The 15,669-nt window shown below is 50.8% G+C and overlaps 1 protein-coding gene across 1 annotated transcript in view; it reads left to right on the top strand.

Moving 5' to 3' along the window:
• The window catches only part of WWOX (WW domain containing oxidoreductase), a 975,529-nt gene that overhangs the window by 276,645 nt on the left and 683,215 nt on the right, over positions 1-15,669 (top strand). The window contains exon 8 of the mRNA XM_004704533.3: positions 277-541. Coding sequence (XP_004704590.1) covers positions 277-541 — 265 coding nt within the window. The remainder of the gene's footprint in view (positions 1-276; positions 542-15,669) is intronic.

A 15,669-nucleotide genomic window follows, 5' to 3' on the forward strand; every position in this document is an offset into this window, starting at 1 on the left:
GAGAGAGAGAGAGAGAGAGAGAAACTTAGCATGTTAAGATGGCTTCATGGGTCAGTTAAGGCCTGATAACATCTATCTTGGATCCGATAGGTGCATACTGCTTAATCACCATGGTCTGTTTTTAAGCGAGAAGCTCATGCACTAAGGTTTCCCTACATGCACCGTGTCCTTCCCTGTCTCCTTGTAGTCTTCCCCAGTTCTCACAAAATCAAAGCACTTCCACCAAAAGCCATAGCTGGGTGGCCTCTTGTCACACGCACCTGTCTTGTCCTTCAGATTTACGGATATCAACGATTCCTCTGGCAATCTCGACTTCAGCCGCCTCTCTCCATCCCAAAGTGACTACTGGGCCATGCTGGCTTACAACCGGTCCAAACTCTGCAACATCCTTTTCTCCAACGAGCTGCACCGTCGCCTGTCCCCACGCGGCGTCACGTCCAACGCCCTGCACCCTGGGAACATGATGTACTCCTCGATCCATCGCAGCTGGTGGGTGTACACACTGCTCTTCACCCTGGCGCGGCCCTTCACCAAGTCCATGGTAAGTGGCCAGCTTCCCTGGCTGGCTCGCCGTGCTGCTCGGAAGGGGTCGCAGGGAGGCCCAGAGGACACGTGTTCTCCTCCTATCTGCTGCGCCTTGTCATAGTGATGGTGTGGACAGGCACACCTGCGCTGTTCCCAGGGGCTGTGGAGAGCACTCGCCGTGGTGTGAGAGACACCCCTTTCTCTGAAGGGGTCCGGAGGGCTAGGGAGATACTGTTTTCTGACACAGTGTCAAAGCTGGCTACAGTCTTGTTGGGCGAGGGATCTGGTTTTTTGCGACGTGGTGATGGTGGCTGGTTTGGTGCAATTTGGAACCATTGAAAACCTGTTTGGTTGAGCATTGAGCAAGTGCCCTCTGCTATTGGAAAGTAGAGCTTGCTTCTGAAATGGTTGGAGAGCCAGATTAAAATTACAGAAAGCGATGAAATGGTGACCATTCTTGTTTGTATGGGAAAAGCGTGTGGGTTTTCCTAGACCCCCCCCACCCAAATAACCTACAAAAGCTTTATGACGGATACGATCACACCATTGATCTCAGAAGCACACAGTCCAGAGGTCGGGGGGCTTGACAGTGAGATACTGGGCGTGCCCCCGACCCACCCAACCCAGGAGAGGTTGGTTCCTTCTCTTCTGCTCTAGGTATGTGCGGCCTCTTTGAAGGGTTCTTTCAAAAACACAAAAACGAGCTCTACATGCTAGTTTACCATTTGGGGGTAAAAGCGAGAATCCCCCTTGGATTTTGAGTATCAGAAATAGTGACCCATGTAGATCTCTCATCAATGAAAAGTGGCCTACGCCTGACTTCTGCTAAATGGGGGAAACCTGTGCTTTGGAAACGGGGTTTGGGGAAAGCGTGGGTTTGTGGGGTTTGAATTATCAGCCAATGTCATCCCTTTGCTTTTGCTGAGAATCGGTATTTGATGTTCGAAGATTCTGCTTTCCATGGGTGTCAACCTAGAGAGTCCAGGGTTGGCCCACGGCAGGTTTTGTGCTGGGCATGAATCCTTTTGCCTGGGTCCGAGCTCTGGAGGGTTTGCAAGTGTGGCGATGCAGGCTGTCACCTTTCAGATGGTCCCTGAACAAACAGGTGGAGAACCCCCTTCCATGAAATCATCTCAGCAGGAAGTCATTGGAGTGTGTAACAGGAGTCACGAGTTATGGAAATCGGCCGCACTGGACCTCTTTCCAGACAGTGCTTCGAGGTCTAAGGTGCGCCTGACTCAAGCCAGGGTCTTTTCTTTGCCAGAAGTAGCATCGCTTTCCTCTGAGCTCTTTCTAGCTTATTTATTTATTAGCTTTTTATTGTGGTTTAGGTGAACGTCTACAGAGTAAATTGGTTTTCCATTCAGCAAGTCATCCACCGTTTGATTTGTGACATGGACTGCCAGGCCCACAATGGAGTGTACTTCCACGTCATCCCTGTGTTCCCCATTTCCCCTCGCCCTCCTTTCCTTTCCCTTCCTGACTTTCAGTGTATCCCTGGGAAAGGCTGCCTTTTGAGCTGGTCTTCTGGAGAGTCTGTGCAGTGTTCGCCGTCCTGCTGTTGTTGCTGGCCTCAGTGGCCTCTTTGTAGTTTGCCTGAAACTTGAGCCATGGGGGTGAGTTCAGACCCAGGCTGGAAGGCTGTCTAAGGGCCATCGTCTTGGGCCTTCCATCAGTCTTATCAGACTAGCAAGCCTGCTTTTCTCTATTGATATTTTGAGTTTTTTCCCCCTACTCTATCCAGGACCCCACCCTGGGATCCTTTGCAGAGTGGTTGGCACTGTAATGGGGCACCATCTAGTTCTGGTCCCCATTGTGGCTGTGAGGGTCGCATGGTCCATTAGCCCTTTGAACTAATGGTTTCCTTCTGTCTGATGCCCCCCTCCCCATGCCCTACTCTTCCTGGTGCTGAACAAGGAGCAACCAAGCTCCTTAGGTGGCTATCCCAGGAGCTACTCACCAAAGTAGGAGGTAGAATATTGTCGTTTTGGATTTATGTTCAACCAGTAGACCTCGTTGTTCCTTGAAACTCTGGTCCTGAGCTCCTAATGACTCATTCTCTCAAGGTGTTTGGTTGTGAGCTCTGACATTCTGATCGCCTCATGTTTGTGAGACAGCTGGACAGTGAGCAACAGAGATCACAGTGGGTCCGTGTACTTCAGCACTGGTGTCGTGACGAGGAATATTCCATATATCATGGACTGCGGCAAGAGCAAACAACTTTGTCTCAGAAGAAGTCCAGGCAGAATGCTCGTTAGGAGCCAGGTGGGCGTGTGCTCAGGAGGCCCAGCCCCTGTTGAAAGACCCTGTTCTCAGTGGTATAGGACGTCAGTAAGGACAGACCCGCAGTGGGATAGGTGGGCTTTTTGGCTATAACCACGTGATCAGACGTTGCCGTGATTGGGGGCATGGGGATAGGACTAGGACGCTGGGCAGTGTTCTGTTCTGTGTGGGTAGCTTTTAAAAGTACACTAGCCATCTTTTGAATTGCCTAGATGACAGTAAGTAAGCGCATCTCTCATGCTCACCGTGCCAGGGGGTTTACAGCGAAGTCAAACAGTCATGGTCCACAAGTTGAAGATTTCGAATAAGAGGAGCTGGAGGTGGGAGGCCCTCGGGAGAAGTGTTCTCCTCATAGGGGAGGGCTCAGAGATTCAAAGAGAGGGTTTCTGACAAGGTTGGAAGGGCGCCCAGGTGGCAGGAGCCAGCCTCGCTCCCTTGTGGGTCCCAAGGAAGCTATGGTGGTTGGGACTCCCCACGTTCCTGTCCCCAAGTGACTGGAAAACAGCACTTTCTAGATTCCACAAACCTGACCTTTTTTTAGATAGGCATATAAATTAGGAAGACCATGAACTACGTAGCTAAGTTTAGGTTTTCTTTTTTGGCCCACGTTCTCTCTTGTAATGTCTTTGTAGATTGAAGTGTTTGGTGTGGTATTCCGTAGCCATCTGAGTCCCAGATGGCCCAGTTTATAATGAGTCAGAGGGGGTGGCTTTGGAACAACTTGTCAAACTCACAGTCACTGCTCCATAAACATTTAGGGCTGTGTGCTCTGGGGGATATGGGCAGCCTGGGGACCCGCCTGTCTACAGACTTGGGGCCGGTCAGTTTTCACTGGTAGCACAGATCAGACTTAGTAGAAAAAATCACCCTCACCCCACAACCCCTGTACGTGCCTGCCATTCCTTTCATCGTGATGAAGGATGGGCAGGTGCATGGCTGTCATTTTAAAGCCCCCATACTTCCGGATGTACAGAGTGAGATTCTGAAATGCTGAGGAGGGAGCCGAGCCTAGGCACAGCACCCCCATTCAGATGGAACGTGCTCTGTGGGAGCTTCACAACCCCTATGAATTCCCTCTTGGAGAAGGTGTGGCTGGAGTCCATGCTCCTTTGTCTGAGAGGTCGGGCAAGGAGAAGTCAGGACCAGCCGCAGGCTTGGGGGCCCTGCCTCAGGCTCTCCCCTGCAGCCCGCTCCCTTAAACATTAAACAGCAGTGTTCTAATATCAATGTCCCTTTTTTATTTGCGGTGACTTGCTGTGACTACGGTGATTTTAGTTACAGTAATTAGGTCACCCTTCATGGAGTCGGCTATTTTAAGTGCCTCTTTAAGGGATATTGTAGCAGATCAGTAATTTTACAATTGGATGTTCTTGTGCAACTTTATTAAATGTAATCTGTCTTTTAAATGTTGCCCTTTTACAGTTATATATTTCTAATTGTTGCTGTAAATGCATTATCACTTGGAAATTAATTAATTTTTCCATTCTGGCCGCCTGCAGTATAATAATCACTAATGAGAAACTCGTCGGAACTCACTCACAGCATGGCGACCCCTACTGGCCGAGTCGTGTCTTTGCTGCCCTGCTCCTCTAGAGGCCCCCTGCTGTCTCCAGGGGGACAGGTCTGCTGGTTGGGGTCCCGGAGCAGAAACACTGGTCTCTCCTAATTCCACTTTCTGGTGAAACGAAGTCCCGGGTAGAATTGGAAACAGGATTATTTGTCAGCGTTGTAAAGCATACACACACACAAACACACACACCCCCGCACACGAAAAGGGCACAGGATTCTTCACAGAGCTGCTTTTAGAACATCGTAAAGGAGACCAATGCTTCCTGCGAGCCTGCTCATCATGCAGTCACCTGCGTGCTTGCCTCTCTGTGCGTTTTCCCGTCTATCTTTCATGCAGCCAGAATGCATACTCACCACTCACTGCCATCGAGTAGATTCTGACTCATAGGGACCCTATGGGACAGGGTAGAGCTGCCCCTAGGGGTTTCCCGAGACTGTAATGCTTTACAGGAATCTCTTCCTCCCATGGATAGACTAGTGGTGGGAACTGCCTAGTGCTCCATACTTTGCATAGGTATGCTTCCCTATCTTCTGTACATAAAACCCACACCCTCGAGTCAATTCTGAGTCATATCTACCCTTGAGGCTGTCAGTCTTTACAGAGCAGACAGGCTTATCTTTCTCCCTGGGAGCAGTTGGTGGGTTTGAACTGCACTCCCAGGCCTCTCTATAACATATCTGTGCATCCATGTGGCTCTGAGTCCCTTGGGGCACAGAAGGTTAGATGCTCAGGCACCAGGGGCACCTCAGGACACAGGCCCGGTGGTCCTCTTCTGAAAGCTCAGACCCCTGTGGAGCACAGTTCTGCTCTGTATGCACAGGGGTCGTCATCAGCTGGAACCGTCAGCAGTTCGACACCACCAGCTGCTCTATGGGAGAAAGACGAGACTTCCTATTCCATGAAACCCAGGCTCAGAAACCCACAAGCGCAGTTCTGTCCTGTCCTGTGGGGGTGGTATGAGCCAGAATAAACTCTTTTGGCTGGCACCACCCCTTTTCCTGAAAAACAAAACAAGGCAAAAATAAAAAACAACTCAGCACCGCCCCCTGGAAAATGACAAACTTTTGTAGTCAACCCCACAACCCAGCATCAAGTGCAGGCATCTGCTTTTGCAGCCTCCTTGATTGCTCTGATGCCCTCCAAGGGGCACTCCCGCTTACTTCAGGAAACACGGCTTTATGGGGCTCCTTCACAAAGACAGAGGAGTGTTGGTGGTTAGTGGTTATATGTTGGGCTGCTAACTGCAAGATCAGCAGTTCAAAACCACCAGTGGGCCCTATGGGCGTAAGATGGGCTTTCTACCCACATAAAAAGTTACAGCCTTGGAAACCCTCTGGGGCCGTTTCTGCCCTGCGCTATAGGGTCACCATCAGTTGGATTAGACCAGATGGCTGTGAGTTTCGCGTTGGTTTGGTCACAAAGACAGGCCTCTCGTCCCATCTGGTGGTTTTCACAGTACCTGGTGGGTGCCCTGCTGGAATCTCACCTCATCCCCTGGTGAGAGGCAAGGTTGCCACTCTGCCTGGGCGCCAGGATGCTTTCCCTGTAAGCCACGCCTCTTCATGGCATGCTGTCAGTTCTGTACTGCAAGCCTCAGCCCCTTCCTAAGCAGAGCAGGCTGGTAGAGAGCCAACCAGCTTGCTGGACAACGCCAACACCAGCCTCCGTAGCTTGCCCACATTCATGCCTCGCTGTGCCCTGGCACCCACCCCAACCTGCAGCTAACTGTCCCTGTGGACGTGCTTCAAAGCACCTTCCTGAAATCAGGATGCCCTCCCCCACCTGCCTTCTCTTTTTCCAACTAAGCTTTCCGTTCTGGCGAACAAGTTCCTGGCCAGCCGCTGGCTCCGCTTAGAACCACGAGGCTGGGCACCGTCACGAGCCCTGTAGGGTGTTGTACAACTAAATATTTGTGTTGGCGGGTAACCCGAGATGGAGGCTCGTGTGGGAGGGCAGCGAGAGCGAGCAGATGTTTTAGGGGAACTTGGGTTTTTGAATCACTTCACATTTAAAAAAGGCCTGAGCGTGTCAAACTTCTGGAAGGATTGGGTTGTGTTTCCTGTGCCCTGTGAAAGCCAGCCATTGTGCTGCATTTTCACAGATGTGCAGCCGCCTGCCCTACTAATGGGTGGGACTGCACCGCCCGGCAAAGTTATAAATTATGACTGGAAAAAGAGATGGGGGGAGAGAGGGGCACACACACCAGTGTCTTTCTCTGACCTTTGGGAGAGCCAGGCCCGGAATTCGCCCTTGAAGAACCCACTGAGCATGATTTATCATCGGCTGATATATAACTTAATGAAGGAGATAATAGATGTTGATTTGGTCCTTAAATTGGTATTTTAGGGAAAAAAAACTTTTATTGTTGTTGTCCCCCCCCTTCACTCCCTTCCTCCTAAATACCTGCTGTTGACTACAGCCTCAGACCCATCAAGGACAGAGCCCCCTCCCCTGTTGGACTCCTCAAGAGACGTGGCTGTGGCATGTGGTGGCAGGCAGCAGGGGATCTTTCACCTTTTGCTGGGGAAAAAAATCAGGCTTTCAGAGTACAGCGGCGTATTCTGCGAGCAGTTAGATGTTTTGAGACTCCTCTGGAGCATTGGGAGCCTGGCTGGCCTAGTGGGTTACGCGTTGGGCTGCCAACTGGAAGGTCAAAGGTTGGAAAAAGATGAGGCTTTCTGCTCCTGGTCCCAGAAATCCACAGGGGCAGTTGTACTCTGTCCTCTAGGAGAGCGGTGAGGTGGCATCGCCTCTGTGCCCATGAAGGTCAGGCTTGAGCTCTATTCAGTCAAGCAGTGTAGGGAACTGGATTCCTAAGACCCCTTCTGTGGCCAGGGAGAGATCCCTGCCCACCCCCCACATGCACATACACACTGCACAGAGGAAACCAATGGCTCAGCTCCTCTTCTGGCCCGTAGCCTGAGACTGTCCACTGCCTGGGCTTAGTGTTCTTGTTGAGTCTCTTCTTCATCTCTCTGTTCCACCCAGAGCTTTAGCATTTCATGTATTAGTTGAGCCCAGAGGTGGCCTGGGGATGTGACGGGCTAGGAGAGAGCAGAGGGTTTAGAATCCGAAGGACTGTATTGAAAACCCAGTTCCACCCTCTTCTCCAGTTATAGAACACTGTACTTATGCAGCCTCTTTCTACATCAGTCCACAGCCTAGCTGCAAGGGAGTCTGGGACTGGGAGGAAGCTAACCTGCCTATAGGGCAGGAGACAGACTCTTCTGACACAGGAGAACTGTGCGGCTAGACCAGAACCTAGGACTCCTGACTCCCCATCAAGTACAGAGTAAGGGAAGGATGGTTCCAAAGGGGTGTGCACGGAGGGAGCAGCAAGGGATAGGCGAGGGGAGACGTGAGCCAGACCCTACCCGTACGTGGCATCCTGGTTCCATCTTGCACTCACTCTTGGTCAACCTCCAGAACCTGCTTCTACCTGCTTGGTTTCCTGTCAGACTGGTCTCTGATACATACTACTCGTGTGCAGAGCTACAGGAAACCCTGACCCAAGTGTGTCTAGCACTGGCTTGCTATGCTTTGTGGCTGCCTATCCGGCTCTGCCTAAGGCACGCACAGCAGGACAAAAACACGCCAGGTTCTGGGCCATCAGCCCCATTCTTGCTAGGCTCAGTTCCACTATTGTTCTTGGAGCGCTCCACAGGCCTCTCCCCTAGGCTCTCGCACTCTGGAAGCTTTGCTGAGCCTGGTACAACTCAGCCGACCCTGCTGGCACTTGAAATGCCAGCACCCATCTATCAGGTACGGAGTCCGGGTAAGAGCGGGACTGCTAAGCACCAGATCACCAGTTCAAACCCACCAGCTGCTCCGCAGGGGCAAGGTGAACCTATTGGCTCCCCCTGAGGATTGACGTCCTCACAAACCCCCCCAGAAGGCTCGCTGAGAGTTGGCATCGGCTCCGTGGCATTGGGCTGGGCTTTGTCAGTATTCCTTTGGTGGCATGTGTGCATGCTGTGGGCCCCCACTAGCTCAAAGGCCAACAGAGCCACCATGGTGAACAGGTTAGCACAGGCATGCTGCTCAAGAAACTGTAGCTGTTACTACGGGCCCATACTGAGCATGAAAGGAGATTGCGGTTGTATGGTATTCAGAACGTGCTAGCTCACTGAAATCACGCTCACTGCCACCGAGTGGATTCCGACACATAGCGGCCCTACAGGACTGGGGAGAGCAGCCCCCGTGGGTGTCTGAGGCTGTACCCCTTCATGGGTTCGGAACACCTCCTCTCTTTCTCACGGAGGGAACGGTAGGTCCCACCAGCTGACTACACACCCAGGGCTCCTTCAGAACACGCCAGGTCCTGCGTAGCAGCCGTGCTCCTCGTTCCCTCATCATCTCTCCCCAGGCCAGAGGTGTCCCTCTCCCAGTGAGGTGGCAGAGTCACTGAGCAAGCAAATGTGGCCACGGTGTGTGAGTGTGTGTGGAGGTGAAATGGAACATAGCTAGCTGGGCCTGCAGAGAAGTGTTGCTTCTCCGCTGCCCGCTCCCTGCCACCTGAGCACACCTGCACTGTCCCGGAAGCGTGACAAAGACACTGGGAGAGAGTGGCCAGCTTCTTCAGTCTGCCTCGGCCTTTGTTCCTAAAGAGCGTGGGGAGGGAGAAGAATGACTATCTGACCTTCACATGTGACAAATGACAGGATGAACCTTTCACCAAGGTTTGGAACCCCTTACTTTACAGCTGGCCCCGCTCCATTCCTATTCTTCTTGGCACCCTTGGGTGCTGCAGTAGCACCCCAGTGACTCCCCGCCTCCCTTCTCCTTTCATACCCTTTTAAATTCCAGTTCACCATGCCGCTGCCCTAATCCCCGTTGCCTCCCGTTCTCTGACTTCATACTTCTCTGCAGCGTGGGTCTGGGCTGCCGTGGCACTTTAGGCACTGGACACCAGGGCTTAACAGCAGATGCCAGGAGCCAGTGCCACCCCATGGGCATGCTGCCTAAACGTTTCTTCTACGAATATGGATTAAGATCATATCTACTTCATAACTTACCAGACATATGGACTTTCCCCTGCGGTCCTGTTTTTCTAGCCCCAGGAAGGAGCGCTCGAATCGGATCCTGTGACTGGTTCAGAGACTGAAAACCAGCCACTGAGACTGATGAGCGAGTGCAAGGGGTAGGTGGTAAGGTGAGTGAGAAGCGTCATCACATCCAGGCCTTGTTGATCCTCATCTTAGTGCCTACTGTCATGCACTTGTTTCATATAAAGGTTAAGTGCACATCAAGAAAACATCCCAACCCTGTGCTGCCCAAGCCCACAAGTCTAACATTAACCCATATGTCCAACACCAATCCACAAAGCCCTCCATCTCACAAAACACACACTATGACGCTGACTGCAGGAGGAAAGCCGAGTCAGTGAATGTGTAAACATGTCAGCACTGGCAGGGGTCTCCACATGGCTGCTCCAGCACCCAGGGCTGCACTGGGGTAGGTCCATGTGGCTTCTTCTTGTGGCTGTCTTGCAGGAAGTGAGCCTTGTCAGTTGAAGCAGGGAACTGGCTAAGGCAGCTGCACCCTGGTCTGACCATCACAAAGCAAGAGACCTGAGAACTCGAAAGGCAAGACTCAAGGAGCCATTTATCTCTCCGCCCTTCAATTAACCCCACATGTGTTTATCAGTCAGGTTGGCACAATAAACTAACTCAACCACCCACCCAACTACCACCATCATTTCCTAAATGAAAAGATATTTTAGTGCCAGAAATCGTGAGCGGGGCAGGGCAGACCCCTGGGGGCACAAAGCCGTCCCCCACTGGGATATGCAGCTTTAGAGATCATTGAGCCTTGCCGTGACGCTGGTCCTGTTTGTCCTCGCTGGCGATGACTTTGGGCTTGCACCTGGGAGTGTCTGTCCTAAGTGTGACTGACCCCAAAGGGACTGTTTCAGCCCGTGACCCTCCTTGGCACCTCTTGGACCCCCGTTCCAGAGCCATGGTCCAGCACACTACATGGAGGGCTACATGCCAAGAAGACAACATGAGTCTACTAGCCGATGGTAGCCAAGACCCATGCAAGCCCAGTCACCCAGGTGACATCGCTTCCCTGAGGCCGTGTTCCATCCAGTAGGGGCAAGTCACTAGGCTAGGGACACACTGAAGGACTGGGGGGCAGCGGGGGCAGGGATTGCACTAGATATGGGTTCTGGGGGCCAGAGATGACCAGAAGCCTTATTAGAGGCTGCCTGCTACACCACACAAGCTCAGCTTTTTCAGCACCTCTGGTTGGTCCTCCATGAAGTCCTGCGGGTGTGGTGGTTGCTCGTTGGGCTGTGATCCACATGGTCGGTGGTTTGAAATCACCAGCATCTCTGAGGGAGAAAGATGAGGGGCTTTCTACTCTTGTAGGTAGTTACAGTCTTGGAAACCCACAGGGCATCACTATGGATCAGCACTGGCTTGGTGGCACTGAGGTCAGTCCTGGGTGGCAGACGACTCATTGGCTTCTGAGATACCATGTGTGTGGAGGTCTCACACTGAATGTCGATGGGCCCGCTGTCCTTGTCCTTGCCACTATTCCTCCTCCTTGACATCTCCCCTTTCCACAGAGGGAAGAATTCACCTCCCAGAAGTCTCAGGCGCACCCATTTTGATTTCTATATATTTATGTATTGCTGCTTCACAATGGGAGCTAAGATTTAGTCCTTTAATAAGAAAGCTTATGAAACAAATAAAGAAATGCTTGGGTTGTGTTTCTTAAAGTCAAATATCTGTTTTCATGCTGCTTTACAGGAGGGGATGGAGGGTGGGTGTCACGTGAACTGAGGGTCTCAGTTTTCTTTCCCAAGAGACTGAGTTCCGACACGAGTTTCAGAGATGCTGACCAGAGACCCTGGACTTTATTTTATTTTATCTTAAAAAGTTGCAAAGCCAGATAAGTTTGGCCAAGTCATTGTAACTCCATGTGAGTCTCATTCTACATACTTCAGACCCGTGTAAGCATCAGAGGTTATTTTGCTTGCTGTTTTGGGGTTGGAATTAAAGAGGAAGCTGTCAAAGGACACATGACCAAAAATACACAAAACATGGTGCCCTTTGCTTTGCCATTTCCAGAAAATGAGGTAGCGGTCAATGTTTGCAGCAGGCAAGCATTTGGTTTTTGTGTTCTGATAAACCATCCTTTTAAAATCTAGATGGAGCCAGCAAGTCTCTGTGAGCCATGCCCCTATTTCCCCCGAAGACGTGGAGCTGTCTGAGCGGAAGGCTTTTGCTTCTCCACAGACCAGCTCCTGAGGAACCTGTGCCACTTCAAACACTCCACCCTGGAGTTTCCCGCGCTGGGGTCTCTTTAATCAGTGACATTCCGAGAGGAAAAATCAGAAAGGAGAGTGAACTCCGTGGCAGAAGCCAAGGCAGGCCTGGAGCAGGTGCACCGTTGGTTCAGCTGGGCATCTTGTTTATTTGAAGCGCTCAGAGAAGCTCTCCTGCTCCCCAAGAGGAAGGGTGACAGTGAGGGCGTCCCAGTCGTCCAAGCGGGAGAGTCTCTCCTCTCAGAGCAGCATTGCAGAAAGGAGGCGGGCCCCATCCAAAACAACCCTGGCTGTCAACAGCCGAGTCCTGCATGAAGCTCTCTGAGGAGCCTCCTCTTTGAAAGGGAAACAAAAGCAAAAAAACCACCTAGAATCTGGGGACTTAAACTTTTTTTAAAAAACAAAATATTTTAATAGTGCTAGGCAGGTGGATTGAAACCTGTTCTTTCTTCTTAGAACATCACGCTGCCTGTGGCTTTGTGGGTGTGTTTGTCATTTGTCTCTTGGTGAACTTTCCTCTCTGTGCCCATTGAAAGGACAAAGGAGGGCAGGAAAAAGAAGAGGGGAAGAGAACAGTACTGGCATCCGCATGGCCGCCATCTCAACATTATCCTCAAGCAGAGGTTCCTAGGAGTCCTGGTGGATGCTCTCTGCAAGGTTAGCAGTTCGAAACCACCAGCCACTCATTGGGGGTGGGGAGACAGGGTTTCAACTCCCATGTAGAGTTACAGTCTTGGAAACTCAGAGGCAGTTCTCCAGGGTCGCTATGAGTCAGCATTGACTGGATGGCAGTGAGTTTGTCTGTCTATCTGTCTGTTTGTTTGGACAGTCCCGACCATGAAGGTATTATGAAGAAGTAAAAGGCAGGCTGATAAACAAGCACTACCACAAACCACCGCACATGTCAACGATACAGAGCACCCATTGAATGATTCAGATTTTGGAATGTGTCCAGTCAGGAAGGTCGCACACTTCTCTTCTGTCGTTCCCCCCTTTCAAACTGTTGGATGACCCAGTGCCATTGGGCTGGCCCAGACTCATGGTGACCCCGTGTCTACCAGTGTAGGACAGTGCTTGGAGGGTTGTTTTGGGACATGGAGCATTTAGCCTTTCTGGACACCCCTGGTCGGCCTCCATCCTTCAACCCTGTGATCAACACGGTTAACTGTTTGCTTTACCCAGGAGCTCCAACCTCTGAGAAGCAGGTGGCTTAGTTCTTGTGGCTGGAATGTGGGACACCACCACAATCCCGCCCTTTTTACATCTGGAGCCATCTTTTCTGTGTCCCCGTGTGTGTCCCTGTCCCCACCTCCTTTGCATCCAATTGTTTCCCTACCAGGTGAAGGCTCTTCCAGGGGCTTCCCAGCCCACTGTGGAGACCTTTCTATCCAAAGCCACGGAAAGAAAGAAAACATAAAAAAAAAAGGGAATTCCCTTTTGCTAAATCCACCAGACCATTGACCATGTCCCCATGTCAGTCTGTGGTATGAAGCTCGGGGAGGGGTTGAAGACAGAATTTCAAGAGCTCCTGCGTGGGGTTCCCCAGAACTCTCTGTGTTCTGCAGGGCTGTACCCTCCAGGCAACGGGTAATGGTCACCTTACAGACAGCAAGCAAGACCTTAGACTGACCAGACCCTGTGTGGGGGCTTGTGGATTTCCCACAGCCCCATGCCAAGCTTGTGTGGTGGGCCTGAGCCAGAGGGCTGCTGCTGACTCCTGGCCATCTCGTTTGTGGCCATGTGTGCACTGCAACATGGAGGAAGTGGTTCCTGGGGACTAGTTGATCTTGATAAGAGGTCAGGGTGGGTCTCTGGTACACAGTAAGCACTCGAGAGACTTACTCTTGGGTTACTCCTGTAACTGATGTGACGGTGGCATTACCACATAGGGCACTGCTGAGCCCCGGTTAGTCACAGAGCCCAGACCTTGCATATTTTTCAGCCAGGGTAGTTCTTGCAGTTAGCACATCCACTTCCTCCACATACAGCGACTCTGGGATGCCTGGTGCACCTTACTCAGTGCCTATTTCTTTATTTAATGCACCTTAGTTTCCCTGCCAAGGAGCTTTGGTGGCATTACACATCACGCTGCTAGCCACAAGGTCATCAGTTCAAAACTATCAGCCGCTCCTCAGGAGAAAGATAGGGGTTTCTGACCCCATAAAAAGTTACACACTCTCTGAAATTCAAAGGGGCAGTTCTAGCCTGTCTGACAGGGTTGCTATGAGTCAGAGTCAACCCAATGGCAGTGAGCTTGGTTATTTTGGTTTGGGGAGACCCCTTGCTCAGAGGCAGTTCAAACGGAGATTGAAGTTCAAGTACAGATACAACCTTGCACACTCTCTCCATAATACCAGACCCAGTGAAGCTCTATTTTAGTCTGCAGCTTCTGGCCTGCTTCTACATGATCAACAGTCAACAACAGCCATAATAAACACCCTTTGGTAAATCGGGATTTTAATGAAACCACAGTGTCTTCAGGTTTTTTGAAAGCACAGTGCATGTTTTAAAAACTTGTTGGTTTTCACCCCACCCTCTTCTGGCTCACGAGATGCTAGTTGCTGGTTGCCATCTATCCTCAGGCCAACTTCTCGGGGGACAAAGCGTTTAATCAGACATGTAAGGTTGTGCATAGTGCGAATGGGCGTGTAACCACTGTCCTTCAAGGACCTGGGAAATGGTACACACAGTGCTGTTCTTGACTATCTCTGTCCCCTCTGCCCGCTAGGAGGCCGTTTATATCTTCAGTGTCCAACTCTTACTCATCTCACTTCAGATGGCCTTGAAAGACAGTTGCAGCTGACCATGGTAATGCCCACGGTTGCTTGAGTCCTCCATAAGTTCTGAATAAGCAGGTTTATCTGAATTATGTTGCGCACTTCAGCAGACACACCCTGGAAATCCATGCTGGGTATGTGGGCGGTGGAGTAGCAAGCCAATTATTTCAGCTCTGCCTCTTTGATCCTGAGGAATTTTTTTTTAACTCTATGTTTATGAATAAAACATTTTAATCAGAGCTATCCTAACCCTGATCAATGTTTTTCATGGAAGTATAATACCGGATGAATTGCATGACGTCAATTAAATCCCATGATCAAGGTTTTGGCACAAAGATGGTTAAGTGGTTTCTGAATTGTTCACAGTTTCATTTTGCTGGAATCTTTCTTCCCGGGATCCACTGTTTCCATGTTGCTGTTGCCAGGTTCTGTGGAGTGCGCGCTAACGCATCCAAGCAGCATTGTACAACAGAAGGAAGCACCACCGGTTCTGTGTCATCCTCCCAGATGGTGTGATGCTTGAGCCCAATGTTGCAACCACGGCATCAACCAATCTCCTTGACAGTCGTCTCCTGTGCTGTCTCGTGCCTTCACCAACCATGATGTCCTTCTCTAGGGACTGACTGGTGTCTCCTGTTAACATGTCCAAAACCTTGCTACCCTTGTTTCTAAGGAGCATTCTGGCTGCACTTCCTCTAAGACAGATTTGTTTGTGCTCCTGGCAGTCCAGGTACTTTCAATCGGCTTTGCTAACACCATAATCCAGGTGCCTCTGTTCCTCCTTCCTCTTCCTGATTCAGTGCCCAACTTTCATATCCATCCGAGGCAGTTGAAAATAGCATGGCTTGGGTCAGGCACACATTCATCTTCAAAGTAACCGCCTCGCTCTGCCACAGGACTGGGCATGGTTGGGCTGTTGTGCAGGAGGTCGGTATGGGTGGGAAGCGACTCGATGGTACCTAACAGCACCAGGCACCAGTTACCTAAGGCAGACAGCATCGGATCTCCTCCCTGCTGCTTCCATGAGCATTGATTGTGGATTAAAACAAGATGCCATCCTTGACAATGTCCATCTTTTCCCTGTGTATCCTGATATTGTTGTTGACTGGTCCAGTTGTGAGGATTTGGGTTTTCTTTATGTTGAGTTGTGATCCAAACTGAAGGCTGCAATCCTTGATTTTTGACCGCCACTTGTTTTGTCACTTGATTTTATATATATATATAATATATAATATACAGCA

The sequence above is a fragment of the Echinops telfairi genome, unplaced genomic scaffold (assembly GCF_000313985.2).
Source record: "Echinops telfairi isolate 266 unplaced genomic scaffold, ASM31398v2 ScPeMD7_2291;HRSCAF=2852, whole genome shotgun sequence".
In the NCBI taxonomy this organism is placed as follows: Eukaryota; Metazoa; Chordata; class Mammalia; order Afrosoricida; family Tenrecidae; genus Echinops; species Echinops telfairi.